Genomic DNA, 18022 nt, shown 5'->3' with positions numbered 1-18022 from the left:
CATATAGGCTTCATACGAGTTCATATGTGCCTCGTTTGACTCATATGGGCACCATATGAGCCATGTGTCGACAAATGCGCCTCGTATCAGCACATATACTTCATACGAGTTCATGTGTGTCACAAATTAATGTGTCTCGTATGAACGCGTATAGGCTGCTTACGAGCTCATACGCGTCACAAATGTCACAGATGAACACATCTGCTGCATATATAGTAGTTCACGCGCTACGGAAAGGTGACTTGTATGGATTACATATGTGGCATACCTTAACTGACACGCGACACTCGTGCGTACACAAGAGCTCCGATATGCACCGTATCAGCTTACATCAATCTCGAGCGAAACACATAGCCGCTGATGAGTGCCTCTCATAGAGTGGGCCTTGCTGTTTGAAACACGCGGAAAAGAAGGGATGAACAAGCGATTAACAAGTGCCCAACCAACGCATAAAAAAAACTCTTGGCCTGTTTCAAATATTTTTCTCCTTGATTCTCTGCTTGTGCCCTCCTGTTGTAAACCGCGCCTATCCAAACAGTATGACGTTAGGCGTTTCCAATGTGCTTGGACAAACGTTCAGCCAGAAGGCAAATGTTGCCTTCTGGGCTTAGTTGAGCTAATAACGCCAGGTATTTTCATGCAAGAGCTCCGACTGTAGTTAACAATATGTGCGCAATGAGAGTACTACGATCAATGGTGCAGGCGCTGTGAAAATTAAAATACATACAAATATCAGATCTTTCAGTGCTTATCACAGAGCACATCAAGATCCACAATATCAGTGGAAGTGCAATCGGCTGTAGTTCAGCTCCTTATACCTTAAAAATAAACATTTGTCCTCGCACCTAACCGTCGAATTCTAAAGTAGTGGGAAGCATAGCATAAGTCTTGTCATCGAAATGTAAAGCAGTTTTTGCCATGCCAGCAGTGGTGTAGTGGGTAGTGTAGTGAGCTGTAGATCTCTAGGTCGGTGGTTCGAATCCGGAACGGCGCGTAGGTTTTTTTTTCGCGTCCGAATTTTTTTTTTACTTTCTTTAGTTTACTAACTTCAATGGAAGCTATTTTATTGTTAATTGCCTTATAATTCCACCCCAGCCCTTCCCTTTCCTTTCCCAAAAATTGCAAACCAGACACATACGAGATATTCCATAATCATACGAGATATTCCATAATCTCGTATGAACCAGACACATATGACACATATATACGAGATTTTTCGATAGGGACGTATTAATCGCTATCGGTTAATCGTCTTCATATTGATTACGGTCATAGATTTCAATCACGCGTCTTCAGCGCGCACTTCGCTTCTGCGTCGCGTGGTTGCTTCGGACGGTAGCAAGAGTTGGGGGGTGCGTACGTCGACTGATGTTTCGGAGTGCGATCGTTTCCTGCCGCCTTGATCCAAGCTTGAAGACGTAGATGCGACCGGCCGTTGTGAAATACCGAGATCTTGCAAGATCTCACGGTATTCTTTTTCAACGATACGGTACTTGCGTTGCTTTGCATTCATGGCGAAATGCAGAAGCTTTGCGGTGAAAGACGAGGACCGCAACAGCCGCACAAAGGGACAGCAGACAGGCAGTACGACCAACACCTCCACACCACAAAAGAAAAACAAGCGCGAGCACTCGCGGCATGACTCGCGGGCAGGGTTGCCGTTGGGAACATTTTAAAAGGAGCCAAAACTTGAGCTGAAAGTAGTCAAAAGTAGCCATGCCATTTCATCTTAGCTGTCGCGTAAAATAAGATCTTTTGCTCATTAATAAATTGAAGTGTAAAAAAATTGATAAAAATTATTCTTGGCGGTGTTGTCAACACTAAGCTTCAAATAAATTTTTCGGAACTAAACACCGCTTTACGCATAAACGTAGGCATCCGCTCTCGCTCCCACGTACGTTCCAAGCCAATCCCAATCCATAGCTTGTGGTCATTTCGTTTGGACGTTTGGCAGCAAAGCGCTCTTGTGAATTTTTATTTCTTCAAGCTTTTTGAAGTTTGGTGGCGGCACGCGTGAGTCACCGAGGGGAACCAGGAGGCACTGCTTGCGTAAGTATACATTCTGTCCTTTTTTCCCTTTCATGTTAGTTGTCAGCTAATATTTACTTGTGAACTTGTCAAGAGTGAGGACAATGAGCACGCCTCGTGTGTCGCCCCTTTATCTAACTTGTCTGTAGGCATCTGTCAGCAGTTGTCTTTTGATTAACTCAGCGGCGCATTGCAAGGTGTAACTGCGTGTAAGGGTTGGGGTAATATGAAGTAACACACACGTACACGAAGGGAAGCGCTTCTAAATGTGTGTGTTTGTGTGTTCCTTCATCAGGGTGAACGCACTATCCCGGCAAATCTTGTTGGCGCATTGCTTCTGAGAGGGTTTGTTTCTCGGCACATCGTACATTTATGTACGTGTATAGATATTATGATCATGATCGCAATGACAGTCGTCACGTGGTTACGGCGCTCGGCTGCTGACTCGAAATACGCGGGTTCGATCCCGGCTGCGGAGGTCGAATTTCGATGGAGGCGAAATTCTAGAGGCCCGTGTACTGTGCGCGATATCGGTGCACTCTAAAGAACCCCAGGTGGTCGAAATTTCCGGAGCCGTTCTCTGCGGCGCCCCCCATGACCAACCAGTTGCCACGTGCGATGCAGTTGAGTGTTTTTCATCGCCAATTTTTGCTTTTGTGAGGCTAATCGCTTGGTTCAGGCATGCATGTCAGACGTCATAGAGTCGCAGCCTGCATGCCTTGTGCTTGATTGACAAATGCTTCCATGGCAGTGTTGACATTGTTGCGTTGCGAGTCTCCGTGCGATGAGAGAAATGTGACAAGAACAGGATGAATGAACACAATTCTTCTGTACTGCCAGAAGTAATGCTGCTCCTGCCAGTGATCGGTTACAGAAAAAAAATTGAGAGTACTTTTTATTTATGTGTGTCCCTTCCCACTACTCAGAGCCTTGTATTACAAAGTCTAGATCAGTGTGACTCTACATATAGCGAGTGCTAGTTTCGAGCTCGCTAATTGAACGCGCTTGTTTTCTCTCTTCCTCATTTGGTCAATCCTGCGTTTTACTGGTTTCTTTTTTCATCACTATGCTCCTGGTAGACTGCACTCAGTTTGATGTTCAATGCAGTGAAGTTGCACGCCACTATTGCTGGCTGTTATTTGTTTCACATGACAGCAGGCACAGAAATATTGTTTAAATAAGTCCCAAATTGCAGGCGCTCGTGACACTTGTAACTCTCAACTCATGAAAGTTCAGAAGTGCGTTGCGAAGTAGAACGAGATGGTTGTAAGAGTACCTGTCAGTTGTCATGGTAGTGTGAAGTTTTCGGCACCCAAACAGGCAAGTGCCAGTAGAGAATGGCACAGAGAGTGTCTGGTAAAAATCCTTGTTTGCCCATTAATCTTTTGTTGTGTTCCCTCTGTGCAGCATGTCAAAACCATTCGCTGTGGTGAAGTTTCCTCTTGAGGACGACTGCCTTGCAGTCATTCCTGTCGGATGGCTCACAGAGACAAAAGAAGAGTGCTACTGGCCTGTGGCCAGGAGCTCGGAGGTGACGCGGCTCGCAAAAGCTGAGGCCGAGCCAGCTCTCGGAGGGGAGTGGATGCGTTGCCCAGTGGTCGTCGTTACCACTTGCCATAAGTAGTCTTATTGTAGACATATTGATGGTAGCTTCATCAGCGATTGTAAAGGCCTCTTTGCTAGATTCTGTGAGTCTGCACCTCTGCATGGCTAAATTACGACTAAGAAGTCATGTTGATAGCCACCGCTTAGCCAGCTGTCAAAAAGAGGAGCAGAATGAACTGTTAGCTATTGCACTTGTAAGCTGATGAACTACATCTGAAACTCATTAGTGCCTTGTTTTTGAAGACCTGTAGTTCCCAGAATTAGTGCTGCACTCAGTATGCTTAATAATATTTAGTACAGAAAGGTTTAGTATGGTAATTTTTTTTTTTGCATTATGAAACATTTTTTGGCACACAAAAAGCACAGACAAGGAAAGAGCACACAATACAAATGCCAGACATCAATTGATGCTTTGCGTTGTGTGCTCTTTCCTCATCCATTTTTGTTGTGCACTGAGACAGTGTTTCATAATGCAAATTCAGAACCAACTCATCCAGCTGTTTACATTTAGTTCAGTTTGAATTGTTAGCCTGTCGCAGTAGCTGAGTGGTCCATGCTGCTGAGCCGAGGGCCCAGGTTACATCCTGTCTGTGGTGAAATGGAGCAGTGCAGAATGCGCTTGTGCTCTGTAATATCAGTGCATGTTAAACAACCCCATGTGGTCTAAATTAATTCGGAGTCTTCCGCTACGTCATTCTTCATAGCTTAAAGCTGTTAAATCCTAGAAACCAGAATCACACTTTTAATTGTAAATAAAACAATGCCTCTGCCACATGAGTGTTTCACAGGCTTTCAAACTGATAGTCTGTTGGCCTGAGTGTTGCTATACAGGCAGCTGAACGGGCATCAAGTCAGCAAAGCAGCCCTCGGACATATTTTGTAGCGACAATTCTGTTAAGTATGGATACGTGTTTAATTATGAGGAATTATGTGAGTTAGTTTTTGGAACCCATAGTTTGTACGAGATTTTGGTGCATGGTATTGAGGGTGCCTAAGACTGTATGCTGTTTGGGCAATTAAATATGTGCTCTCGAAAGTCTGCCAGTTTCCTTTCATAGGGTTTCTGATATAAACAGCAAGCTTCTTGTGGTAAGCGGCCGTGATGGTTAGCAGTCTATGGTTGAGGAAGGAAGGACCCGTGCTCTCACTGTAATGTAAGTTATCAATCGCTCGTACAGCTCTTTTTTGTAAAGTAAGTACTTTCACAAAATTGGTTGAGGTAGTCGTTCCCCAGATCAACAAACAATATTGTACATGCGAAAAGACTAGAGAGAAATAAATTTGTAGTTTGAATTTTCGAGGCAGTATTGTGCGAAATTTATTTAGGATACCAACAGAGCGAGCCATTTTAGTGCAAACGTAGTTTACACGATCTGTCCAGAGTAAATGTTCTTCAAAAATGACTCCAAGGAACATTGTAGAGCTGACACGAGTTATAGGAGCTTGCTCGAAGTGAATTTGGAAGTTGTTCGGAACTTCCTTATTTTTGGCTCTAAACAGTATGTACTTTGTTTTCCTGACATTAAGTTCTAACCTATTTGATTTTAACCAAACAGACAATTGGGATAACCAACTATTGGAGGCTGCTTGCAAAATATTACTATCTTGCCCTGAAAAAAATACGTTAGTATCGTCTGCATAGATTATAATGTTGTCTGCTGGATGAAGGTTGACGATATCATTAATATATAATAAGAACAACGTTGGTCCTAGAACGGAGCCCTGTGGCGCACCAGACACAATCTGACCGATCCCAGATGAAATACCGTTAATGATAGTTGTTTGAGATCGGTTGTCAAGGTAGCTAGCAAATAAGGTTAAAGGAACACCGCGTATTCCATAACAATGCATTTTTTCAAGCAATATCTTATTGTTAACCGAGTCAAACGCTTTCCTCATATCAAGGAATATGCCAACTGTTAGCAGTTTATTTTCTATGTTTTCAATTAGCTTTTCTTTGATTTCCAGTAAGGCGGCCTCAGTTGTTTTGTTTTTTTGAAATCCGTACTGTTGCTTGGAGATGACATGGTTTTTGTCGAGATATTGAGAATGTTTGCAGGATCCTACAAGAGCGCCGAAAAAAAGGTGCGGCGCTACGAGTTCACTTCAGCCCTAGAAAGCTCGGCAGTTTCTGGTAATTGAAATTCTCATATTTCTTTATTGATGAGAAATTATTTTGCATACTCAACAAGACGTTCATGTGCAATTCTGTTTTAGGAAATGAGGGCCACAACGATGTTGTACAGCTGCCGTCACCACGTAAGACATGAATTCTCATTTGTTAAGCCGCCGCGGTGGCTCAGTGGTTACGGCGCTCGGCTGCTGACCCGAAAGACGCGGGTACGATCCCGGCCAAGGCGGTCGAATTTTGATGGAGGCGAAATTCTAGAGGCCCGTGTGCTGTGCGATGTCAGTGCACGTTGAAGAACCCCAGGTGGTCGAAATTTCCGGAGCCCTTCACTACGGCGTCCCTCATAGCCTGAGTCGCCTTTGGATGTTAACCGCCTTAAAACTAAAACACCATTTCTCATTTCTATTTAATGTAAGGTCGACATTGTGTTAGTTTTGATTGGGGATTTATGGTAGTATGCTTGCAAAATCTGGGAAAAAAACTCCACCGTAGCTAATTGCACTTGCAGAGAAATGGAACGTGCTCAGACTTGGCATCAGCTTTTTACATTTGCCATGCTCTCAGATCAGCAGTGATTCTGCCAGTAACCATTTCGTGGCAAACTCTCTTACCCACGTTAACAGTACTGCGAACAGGTTTCTATTCACATGACATATATTCTGCTCTCTGTGTTTGGTTTCGCCATGACAGTTTCTTTTGTGTCCTTAAATGTACCGTATTTTCCAGTGTATAAGACGCACCCGCCATATATGCAGGCTGTAATTGAAAAAGTTGCTATATAAGACGCACCCCAGTTTTCCCAGTTGGGCTAGTGAGGATCAATTAAACACGCTTGCGCGACCATCACGAAATTCACCGTACTTGTGAGAAATTCTTAAGCAACGCTAAGTGGTCGAAAAAGGCAACACTCGCGCCATTCCTGCCCACGTTTTGGAAAAAAAGAAAGAAAAACAAAAAAAAAACTCTCCCACATGTCCATAAGAACATTTTATTTCTACTTAAAACCTTGGAAGTCTTCACCTTCGGATGCGCTATCAAAAAGTTCACCCATTTCTGGTGGCAACGCGACTGAAATATTCTCTTCGCACTACGTACATGGAGCAAACAAAGTGGCAAAGGGTGGCTGAAAAAAGGAACGCCGGCTTGTCCTGGCTTGTCTTGACAATGGCGAGAAGCGTGATTGTCGTCATCTTTTGGCATTTCACATTACTTTTGCTTGGGGCTTCCGAAACGGTGGTGTGTTTGTGATCCTGGAAGTCGTCATCCCCGTCGTTTCATGATAAAGTTCACCTAAAAAAAGTTGCGCACAGTGGTCCCCGTATTGAAGTATTAACCGTGTTACAACCGCTTCATTGCTAGTGATATTTTTTCGGTAAAAAAGGCTTGAACATGAACCTGAGTAATTTCTGAACTCTCTAAAAAAAAACGAAAAATTCGCATATAAGACGCACCCTTGTATAGGACGCACCAGCAAGATTTTTGAAAAAAGCCGCGTCTTATACACCGGAAAATACGGTACCAATGCACCATGCTGGTGCATGAGAAATGTAATTATTGAAGTACTATAGACACATATTTAAAAAATTGAAAACTGATTTTTCAGGAAAGAAAGTGGTGCAGTAATTCTCTCGCATTTCGGTGGACATTCATAAGAGAAGGGATAAAGGAGGGAGTGTGAGAAGAAAGGAAGAAGGAGGTGCCGTAGCGCCCTGGGATAATTTCAGCCGACTGGGGATCTTTAACGTGCACTGACATCGCACAGCACACGGGCACCTCTTGCGTTTCGCCTCCATCGAAACGCGCCGCCGCAGTCGGATCACAACGTTCTTTTATGTGTCATAGGTATCTGCATGATGTGACATTGTTTGTCACGTCAACTACTTGTCATGGAGGTGTCGGTTTTGATGGGTTTTGAATTATGAAGTCTTTGTACAGCCTGTGATTGAAACCAAATTAAAATATCTTTTCGGCCAAAGGAAGTGTTACTATTGCCTGGGGGGCATCTCTATATAACCAGGAATTTGTTTCTGAACTTCGTAATTTTGTGTCTATTGTGTTTTAAAAAGATCACCTGTATGAAAAACAGCCTGGCCATGCAACTGTTCTGTCCCTTCTCCAAAAATATCCTGAAGTAGCATTTCTGCATTCAATTAGGATAGAAATGTGACATTGTGGTTGTACACAGTAGTGTGTTCTGTACTTCCTGGATTGCCATCAATGACGCATGTTCATCTCCAGCCCCACTGAATCACGCTGGGGAGAGCGTGAACGAAAACAGTGCGCCACCCAGCAAGCTGGAGGGGTCGACAGCTGGGACTGTTGATGGTGAGATTTTCACTTTGTTTACTTTTGTGCAAAAAGAGAAATGCAAGCCAAACATGGGGACACAGTGAGAGGACAGAACAAATGCTGCTTGTCCCGTCTTTTCACTGTGTTCCTTTCTTTTAATTACACTCCTATTTTGTCTAGTATCAAGTGACACAACAAAATATAGAAGCTAGATCTGCTTTGCCTTAAAGAAAAACAGAGCAAATTTTAAATTTCTCATTGTACCTGCTGCTGCCGAGCAGCAGTCAACAGGCCCAGAAAGACCTAGAGAATATACTTATTCAGGAAGATATTTGCACGGAGTTCTCCTCAGTGGCTCTTGAAACGGTGCTAGGAGCACATTTCTAGTTTCAAACTATGTGCTTTGAAAGGGGTCACTCTGAAAATCATCACATGTATTTCTCAAAAACCATTGTATTGAACTGAAGTGGTACTGGAATTTACAACCTAGTACTTCCATTGCTTTCTCCTCTTGTGATTCATAGTGGAGTGGTTGTTGTGTGCCCTTCCCAAGAGCTGTATGTTGTGCTTTTGTTGGGTTCTTTTGGATCCTGGCATTTCTGTTGTCTCTCTCGGCCTACATCACCACCAGGAAGCCACTCCTACGAATTGCACTCTACACAGTAGTCCCATGTTCTGTGCATTTGTTTCCTTACCAGCATAATTTGGTCGCTTGGTCGCGGTTGGTCAGCAAGGCCCATATTGTAATTTTTCATTGTCTTTCAAAGTATTTTAAAAGTTTACTGGTTGGAAGTCAATGCAGTGCCTTGGATGCAGCGAAATGTGCTGAAAAAAAATTAATTGCGCTATCACAAAGCTCCCATAAAGGGTGCTGAAGGAGATAAGCAGCCAATAATAGTGGCATGCTCTGAAGGAGGACCTCTTGCTTAGGAAAGAACTGAACAGCCTAACTGCCTTGTGGAGCACATCAGCTGGCTCCTAGTCTTGTCTTGCCTGCAGAAAATGGATGCGTGGTAAGAGATAAATGTGACCTTGTTTTATTTCTCAACGGTTTGGGACCTCCTGTGCCTAGCAAGAAACATTTGGTCCACCTCTTTGTTGCATTTCGCTTGTCAGCTAAGGGCTATAATTCCATAAGGGCTATCTTTGGTGCAGTTTTAATGCATTGATCCCTGCCAGCACTTGCAGTTAGAACAGATGTCTACCTCCAGCATTTTGGCCAATGTGGGTTTTGCCGTGAGCAATACTTTCCAAATGGTGCAATGCTATATTAAGGGCACAGGCCTGCTCTGCTTTCTCGCTTCTATTAGCACATGCTTCTCATGACACTGGAAGAATCCATTTGCGACTAACTGCTGCCATCTCTGCCATGGTGCAATAGCAGTGGAAATGCCCATGAAGCAATGTAAAAATTGGCGAAGCTCATAGACTGAGAAGTCCTTTACACAACAAGGCTGCAGGTTCTGTGCTAGCTATCACACATAGAGCAGCTCCATTTCACCTAGGTGTTTGTCAGTGCATGGTGACATTTATGGCATTTAAATTAGGCTAGCAAGGAATAGAACATGAATTAGAAGTGTCCTGGAGGATAAAAACTGGGGGAAGTTTAGGAGCATAGTACAGAGTGTGTTGCTGCCTACTGTTAGCCTCATACTGTTCTTTATTGTACCTCAGTACGCAAATGATATTATTGCGCCCAGGTTAACCCTGCTCTCACTGAAATTGTTGATTGCTTCAGTTTCAGCTACCCTGCTGAAGCTGATGTGCCTGGTGCTGGAGGTCCGACAGCAGCAGCGCGACTTAATGCAGCGGTTACAAAGGCTGGAGGATCACGTGCTGCTGCGGTCGGACCGGCAGCTGGAGCAGAGGACTCGGCCAGTGTCCCCCTCGCCACCGCCTCCCACCCTTGCACTGCCCGCATTCCCCCCCGAGGAGTTGGACACTGTGGAAGCTGCCGTCCAGGACGACAGCGTGGCTGCTGGACTGGTGATTTAATGTTTCTGATAATTCGTGTCTGGAAAAAATGAATGCCTACTAACGAATTGCATGCATAATGTAATTCCGAGGTTTGTGAAGAAATCTTGAGCTCCAAGAGTATTTGCATGCTGTGCTCTGTGAATAACATGCTCTTCATAGATATAATTCCTACTGTTGTGCTGGAGTGTGCTGTCACAGTGTGTTTTGTTAATGTAAATGTCTTGTTCATGAAAGTTGCTTGCTGATATACACACTGGCTGTTTCAGTGAACATTTTCAGGAATTCCTAAGAATAGGGAGTTCAAAATAGAAGAAATATTTGCAGGTACACACGCACAGTTATGCAGTAAATTATGTCCACCACTGCTGAGAGATCGTTCCTCCAAAAAAAAATTGTTTTCCCATATCGAACTTGCGCTTCTTTACGAATTTTTGAGAGTGTTCACTGGAACGCCCTGTCGATTCCTTGTGTGGTGAGATTTACTGTTCGAAGCAAAAGTGGTACGCAATGCCCAGCCGGTAGCAGAGCTTGCAAAAACTGCATCACGTGTCGGGACAGCTGTTAGGGGACTCTCTTTATCTGCTCTTTGGCTCCTATCAATTTGTTGGGCTCAGTAGCAGTGCTGAACATGTGGCGCTCGCAATATTGCTTACGGCAAGTGCCAGTTGTCACATCATGTTTCAGCCACGCAATGCAAAGAAAATGCCACCTGCGAGACTGCTGTCGCATCAGATCAGAGCGTTTAGGCGAGAAGGAGCGCTAAACAGCAAACCAAGCTACTGATGCTGGTTCTGTGCGAAGCATTGCACCTATCACATCTTGTAGTAGCTTGGTATTTGGCGGTGCAGTCACAGGCTTTTTTGGGGCAGTTGCTCTCAGATGGTGTCACTCAATGTCATTCGATGTAGTTTTCCAGAGCTCTGCCGGTGGCCGGTCGTTGCATAACAGACTTGGTTCCAACAAATTTTTTTTCTCAGTCAAATATTTCTGTGATTACATTATTGTTTTACATCGATCAACAGCAAAAAAAAATCCCCTATGCTTTTGTTGCCTGTGGCTGCCTTTCTTCGTATGTGTCTCATAACGAGCCCCTCATTTTCCTTACATTTGTCATTTATTGTTGTGCTGTTTTAATTTAGTTCAGCAGTGGACTTTGTAGCTAACATTAAGGATGTTGTAAGGTCTGTTTTACAGGAAGCTGAGCTTTCGGTTAATATACTGTTGCATGAACTGCTGTGAACACAGCTGGAAGTTGGTCCTCTCTCAGTGCGTCTTTAATTTCGGCTAGGTTTCCCAAATAATGGGGCAGCTTTAACCCACCTCTTCCCTGTCTTTTGCTCACATTATGCACATTTCATTACTTAATCTGCTGCCAAAAACAAGCAACATCGTTTAATTAAATGTGGTTGCTAAGCACGCAGCTTTACTCAGGTGCTTGGGGATTTAAATAAGCGCCCTTTGTATAGCATTAATTAGACTGCTCAATTTCAGGGTAGTGAGCCCCGCCATGGTGGCTCAGTGGTTAGGGCACTCGACTGCTGAACCCAAAGACTCGGGTTCAAACCGAGCCGTGATGGCCAGTTTTCCATGGAGGCGAAAAGCAAGGCGCCCGTGTGCAGTGTGATGTCAGTGGCGCATGTTAAAGACCCCACGTGGTCGAAACTTCCGGAGCCCTCCACTATGGTGTCCCTCATCATAGCCTGAGTCACTTTGGAACTTTAAGTTCTACAAACCAAATCAATTTTAGCGTAACGGCTGTGCAGAGAAAACACATCCAGCACATAGATATCTGCAAAAAGCATTATAGTTATAATATAATAATGTCCAAGATGCAAAGCATAATGGGTAGGAGTTGGCCACCTTTGCTTAATCGCTAAAGTTTCCCTGCTCTTAGTAAACTGGGAAAAAAAAGAATGTCCATATTGGTGGTGGTGCTTTCTGCTGGTAGCAACTAGTCAAGCTATTGTATCATACAGAAATTATGCATTATGATTGTAGGTACTCGCATGGGCTGTTGACAGGTAGTCACACAATTGTCTTAGCTATTCGATTCTGCTAAACTAAATGAAATTATAATTGATGTTTGTGCCTAATAGCTTGTGCACCTGTGGTGTTTCTTTTCAGCGAAAGCAGCTGGTCCGCCTGGGGGGCAAGGGCCTGAGGGAGGTGGGCTCCAACATAATGACCGCCATCATGGGGGTGGCTGTACAGAGGATGTACAGCCTCCATGGCCGCAAGGGCAAGTGGTCATTTATTGCCCTGAAGTTATGCAAGGTGGCAACAGGTATGTTGTTGCAGTAGCTTTTAACTGAATTGTAGAAGATGAGTGGAAGAACATGCACCAGGTTCTGCTGCGCTTTGTTTTCTTTTCTTCTGTTCAGTTGATACTTTACCAGTTTTATTTTTCATTACAGGTGAATATTTTGTTACTGTTTTTATGGGGGTAGTCATCTGCAGTTTTCTTCCATGTGCATCTGAAGATATATGAGTCAGCAGATGCCTTTCAAAGAAAGCCCTCCCATCAGTCACATCCATCTCTTGTCATGGATCGTAGTCGTGCCTTGTATCTGCCAGCCATTTGTGCTCCCATATGTTAGTAGTGCAAAGTGGTCGACCGTGATGTCGCAGCAGCTTTATACAGTTGGTTAGAAGAGCTTTCAGGTGGATTTTCTCCTCAAGTTGTATTTGGATACTGTAGTCCTTTCATTTTGGCACGCACTTTGAGTTAACATGTACTTGTGGCCTTTTCTGTTTTCTCTGTTGCTGAAATAATCTTGATTTCTGTTAACGAGCAAACTTTTTCTGCTGGCCTAAAATGAACGCTTATCTTATGCAGATGCCATCTGTGAGAAGACGGGGGCGGATGTGGTGGAAGCGCAGGGGTTTATTAGGAAGTGGTTGCCAGGTTCGGTGGACCGTGGCAGCGGACGCAAAAGGCGTTTTGCCGAAGCGTTTCTGCCAAGTACCGCTGCCGGCCTGGCAACCACTGCGAGCCCCTGTGCTTCAGCCCCCAGCACAGTGCCCTCCCTTCCCCAAGCGGCCCCCACCTCCCAGAAATCCTCCTCCCGCGCGGCCCTGGCTCCTTCCCAAGGTCCCGCCTCCTGCGCGGCCCTCGCTGCCTCGCAGGACTCGCGCAACCGCGCGTGCCCAGCCACGGTGCCTAATTATTTAATAAATAGTTTCTCAGTTGGATTCTTTCGTTGCCTCATTTTGTTGTGCATGTGTATAGAAGAGATGATTGCAGCTTTGCAATGCCAAAACCCATGGCTTTCCCAATGCGAACATTAACTGGAATGTGAATATTCGCTGAACTGGAAATGCAATGGCATAAACTTCGGGCAAGCGTTAGCAGAAAGGCTGAACAGTGGCCTAATTGTGGTATGTCAAGCCGGTGTTGGTAGAGCGGCTGAAAGTGGGTACAATAGCGGCATGAATGTCGGTTCAGTGTTGGTAGAGCGGCTGAACAGTGGTCTGATAGTGGCATGAATGTCGGTTCAGTGTTGGTAGAGTGGCTGAAAGTGGGTACAATAGCGGCGTGAATGTCGGTTCAGTGTTGGTAGAGCGGCTGAACAGTGGTCTGAGAGTGGCATGAATGTCGGTTCAGTGTTGGTAGAGCGGCTGAACAGTGGTCTGAGAGTGGCATGAATGTCGGTTCAGTGTTGGTAGAGCGGCTGAACAGTGGTCTGATAGTGGCATGAATGTCGGTTCAGTGTTGGTCCGAACATCAGGCCAAGGTTGGAAAAAGTAACTTTTTGCCCCAATGCCGACGTCGGTACGACTTTCGAGCCGGTTTTGACCAGCATTATGCCAGCGTCGGTCCATTGTTGGTGTGCTGCTTGGGTACGCCTTCCTCCTCATTAAACTTTACTTTCTCTAAAGGTAAATACGGGGTGGAGGGGGCGATCGGCTTTTTGAGCAACAAATTTTCTTCGGCAAATCATGAAAACCATTATTTTGGGTAATCAAAAATTTTCAACTACTGCACTGTACAAATACGACAGCACCTCCAAAAGCTACCCACAAATCTCAGCCCGCCACTAGTAACGTCCCTAGCAGGTCACGTTCACAAAACGTGGCTATAGTATAGGGCACTGTGCATTTATTGATATCATCCGTAGTCGAAAATACGATTCCGCGTCTGGGGACCCCAGCTGCGATAAGTAAGAAAATATATTACCTTGGTGGGCGCAGGGAACACGGCTGACAGCCTTTCCAGGCAGGGAGCTCTTCTAGTCGGAAACTCTCCAAAGCACCGGCTGCCCTCGGCCTGCAGAGGGGTGCTGATGTCAGCCCCTGGCGCAGAGCTCCGAGAGAGCCCGCCCGGAGTGTCGAACCGAGACGAAGAGGCACTTGAAGAAGTCGACGATCCGTTGCCACCAATAGCTACCGGTAGCACTGGCCAAGGTATGCATGTTCCTTTCAGCATATACGGCCATTGGTGGTTCCATGGTGGACGCTCACCACCGACGCAAGGGAGGAATGCCACATCCGTGTTGCCAAGAAGATGAGCCTGAAACCATCCGAAATACCCCGGGCGATTAAAGATATGGTAGCCAAGTCTGTTGCAGAAATAATGCCTCGCCATGGTGCCTATGCGAAGCTTCCGAGGGCTAGAAGTGAAAACAGGAATAGAACGACAACCTCGCCCCATTCTTCTTCGTCTTCTGCCTCTTATTCTTCGTGGCACGTGCGGCAGGAGCTATGCTCTGAGGGATATGCAGGAAGCGTAGGTTGTCCTACAAATACGTTACTAGTTGAAAATATTACTTTTTCAGATTGGTCATGTCGTCAGCATGGAACGGATAAAAATTTTGTAGTCCCTCTTGTTCGAGAGTAGATGCAGGTGGCGGTGATAAAAAACTGCAATTCTTTGGAACCTATGCAGATATTCAGAACTAGCGCTTTTCTCAATGCGAAGTTGCTTATGAACGCATTTTTTTCTTATATCATAAAATTCGACAATAACAATAGGTGTACCATTTTTGGTATTGTCTCAGTATATCAATGTTAAACATTTTTGATGTTCCTATTTTATTGGCATTCTTAACTATGCGATGAGAGCGATGGATAAACTCTAAGAGAAACGTTTCGCTTCACTTCGGAAAAATGGACTACTGCCTTCGATATTTCCATAAAAATACCACACAATATTCCCCTCTTGCGGCACAAATAAAATTGATGGCCAAGAATCCTGGACTTGGAGTTACTGTGAGACTGCTCCTCGTGTGTAAGCATGAAATGCAGTGCAGAAAACACGTAACAGTTTCTAGGACGCCACACTGCCCTTAGCGAAAAAGTCGATGTGCTTAAAATGCATTTCAAACATATTGTATTAATTTCATATTTATTTTGCATTTTTTGTCCCTATGCTTAAACTGCAATACGAATGATTTCTAAGTATACTACGAATAATATAGTGAACGTTCTTTAAAATACGTGAAAAGTACATTTTTGCCTGCTTAACATATTTATAATGCATTAAAAATATACTAAAAATACAAATTAAATACATTAGAGAACATTAGAAATACACTAATAATATACATTTAATACATTAAAAATAGATTCACTTTGGCTTAAAAGAAAGGCGACTGGTCGGCTTCACAGAATAATATGGGTTAATGCTTCAAATTAAGAACAAATTGTATCAGCCCAATTATCATCAATCACAATGTAGATGATATTATAAGGTCACCTGACGGCATGGGAACGGTAAAGATACAAGCATGGCGGAAGTGCCGCAGGAAACAACAAATGCTCCGACAAGCGCCACACTTGCCTTGCTTTATATATACCCACCCAGAGCTACGCGCTATCTTTCCCGGTGAGGCGTTTACTTGCGCAAAGACTGTGGGCCCAAAAATTATCCGAGAAATGCCCTACTGGTCGCATCCGGATCGAAAGGCGATCTAGAACTGAATTGCTAGTCGAAACTTTCGTCAGAAATAGGTCAGGAGTCGAACTCTCAACCAACAGATACACGGGCGTCTATGAGAGCCGGGCGGCTTTGCCGGTCGTGGTCCTTTTAAGGCGAAAGCCTTTAATAATGTCTCATCGTTGTAAGCAGCAGTTATCGACAGAAATGTCACGCTTTTCAATTGGTCGAAATGGTCGTGACGTCACAGTGCGGGAATTTCAAACGGCGCCAATTGTACTTTGCCTAGTAACCATGCAACCAATTGAGGGGATCGCATAGTGATGCTCCAAGTAAGGGGACTGAGCTTAGTTAATTGGTTAATTACCGAATTAGCCTAATTACCCATTCTAGTTAGACCATATAAATAAATAAAACCGACTACGAAATTCGTCGAGCTCGGGAATCGAACCCCGGTCTTCGGCGTGCGAGACGAGCATGCTATCCACTCCGCCATGCCAGCTCGGAGGTTTGGAATGGACAAAACCGCGTCTAGTGAATCCGATGCCTTCGCTCACTCCCATCCTCCTCCTTTCCATTCCGGCGAGGTTTAGGTGTCCACCGAGATATGAGAGACAGATACATTTCCTTTCCTCAAAAACCAATTTACCGACGAGCGAGGCGCAGAACCGAATGGGCGACGGCGTTCTATGGACTCCCTGGCAGCGTTGCAAGACGCTGTCGCGTTCCACTCTTAAGAGGCAAAGCTTAACATCCTAACCACACATCAGTGCCCACACTTTATGTCAAAAAAGTGCCCCTCTGAATTTGGACGGGTGTCCACCGAGATTTGTGAGACAGTTACTGCGTAATTTCCTTTCCTCAAATACAATTTTCATTTTCTTCATTACGGGCCCTCTTTGTCTTCTTTCCCTCCCACTTCGTCCCTTCCTCTACGGTGCGGTTCAGGTGTCCACCGAGAAGACAGAGAATTACTGCGCCATTTCCTTTCCTCAAAAAGCATTGCGTTCAAAGGGCAAGGCATCGCGCCGAACGGGTGATGGCGTTCCGTGGATTCCCTGGCAGCGCTACAACACGCTGTCGCGTTCCACTCCTAAAGGCGAAGCTTCTAGTAACGTTGGCTTAAGCGTCATTAATTAGTAGTTAATTAGTATTCAGGCATTAATCAGTAATTAACCATTAATTAGTGATTTGTCATCACTTAGTAACTAGTACTCAATTATATGTGACGCCACCAGCGCCACAAAAGCAGCGAAAGTGGTGCGGAGAACGCTTTCGCCTCTACACACTTTAGACAGTCAAAGTGCCCCGTGAATTTTTCACTGGCATATTCGGGCCCGGAAATACCCAAAACGCCTTTGCCGGTATCATGCTATCGCGTTCTCCGCACGTAGTGTAAATAAGAAGTAATTACCTTCCTGCTAGAAGTTACCATAAACGAAAGGACTTCAGAACAGAAAAGGCATGGGCAGGTTGGTCATTCATTGCAACACAGTAATCATAGCGCAGGAACAACGCAGGCATTCTCGTCCGGTCTCGTCTTAGTCCTGCGTTGTTCCCGCGCTATGATTGTGTTGCAACGAAAGGACGACAGGAAAGGGAGAGTTTTCACTGTTCCCTGAAACGTCATTTCGAGCTCTAGTTTGTTCCATGGTAGCTTGAAGCGTAATGCAAATATGTTTACTCGGACTGTCCATTTGTTCGAATCGAAGTATAGTTGGACGGATTAATTGCGTATTTATGAAAGTACACTTTAAGAACATTGCGAACACCAAAATGCGATTTCCCTAAACTCGATTTCGAGCATTAGGTTGTTCAAAGGCAGCTCGAAGTATGCTGCAAATATCCTAAGGTGGACTGCCAATTTGCTAGAATTTAAGTATTCTTTGAACGAATTAATTGCGTGTTTACGGAAGTATACTTCAAATACGTTCACAGTACGCAAATGCCTTTTCCCGAAACGCGATTTCGAGCACTCGACTGTTCAACGGCAGTTAGAAGTGTGCTGCAAATACGTTCAAAAGGACTGCCCGTTTGTTAGAATTGAAGTATACTTTGGATGAATTCATTTTATATTTACGAAAGTACACTTTCAATACATTGACAAGATGCTAAAA

At 44.6% G+C, this 18022-nt stretch overlaps 2 protein-coding genes across 3 annotated transcripts in view; one reads left to right on the top strand and one right to left on the bottom strand.

Moving 5' to 3' along the window:
- The window catches only part of LOC149353988 (uncharacterized), a 55976-nt gene that overhangs the window by 12033 nt on the left and 25921 nt on the right, over positions 1-18022 (bottom strand). For both annotated transcript variants that reach the window (XR_016289623.1, XM_089577439.1), the window contains one exon: positions 14208-14540. Coding sequence is in view for 1 of the 2 variants with exons in the window: in XM_089577439.1 (XP_089433565.1) it covers positions 14208-14540 (333 nt within the window). In the remaining variant the exon portion in view is untranslated. The remainder of the gene's footprint in view (positions 1-14207; positions 14541-18022) is intronic.
- On the top strand, positions 1860-14190 carry LOC149353989 (uncharacterized). Its single transcript, XM_089585139.1, has 8 exons — positions 1860-2049; positions 3436-5767; positions 5851-5892; positions 8003-8089; positions 9792-10039; positions 12155-12314; positions 12867-13186; positions 14149-14190. Exons 2-8 carry the CDS (start codon positions 5659-5661, stop codon positions 14188-14190), a joined length of 1008 nt encoding a protein of 335 aa, XP_089441265.1. The 5' UTR covers positions 1860-2049; positions 3436-5658.

The sequence above is a fragment of the Amblyomma mixtum genome, chromosome 3 (genome assembly GCF_055824585.1).
Source record: "Amblyomma mixtum isolate Tamu chromosome 3, ASM5582458v1, whole genome shotgun sequence".
NCBI classification, from domain to species: domain Eukaryota; kingdom Metazoa; phylum Arthropoda; class Arachnida; order Ixodida; family Ixodidae; genus Amblyomma; species Amblyomma mixtum.
The sequence above is the reverse complement of the archived record's forward strand: the minus strand, read 5'-3'. Positions and strand labels throughout refer to the sequence as shown.

Excerpts from the sequence above, each read along its gene's own strand:
- LOC149353989 (XM_089585139.1), top strand. The coding sequence starts at position 5,659 with ATGGTTTTTGTCGAGATATTGAGAATGTTTGCAGGATCCTACAAGAGC. Across the intron at positions 8,090-9,791 it reads GACAGCTGGGACTGTTGATG|TTTCAGCTACCCTGCTGAAG; the intron begins GTGAGATTTTCA and ends TGATTGCTTCAG. Across the intron at positions 13,187-14,148 it reads ACCGCGCGTGCCCAGCCACG|TCGAAAATACGATTCCGCGT; the intron begins GTGCCTAATTAT and ends TATCATCCGTAG.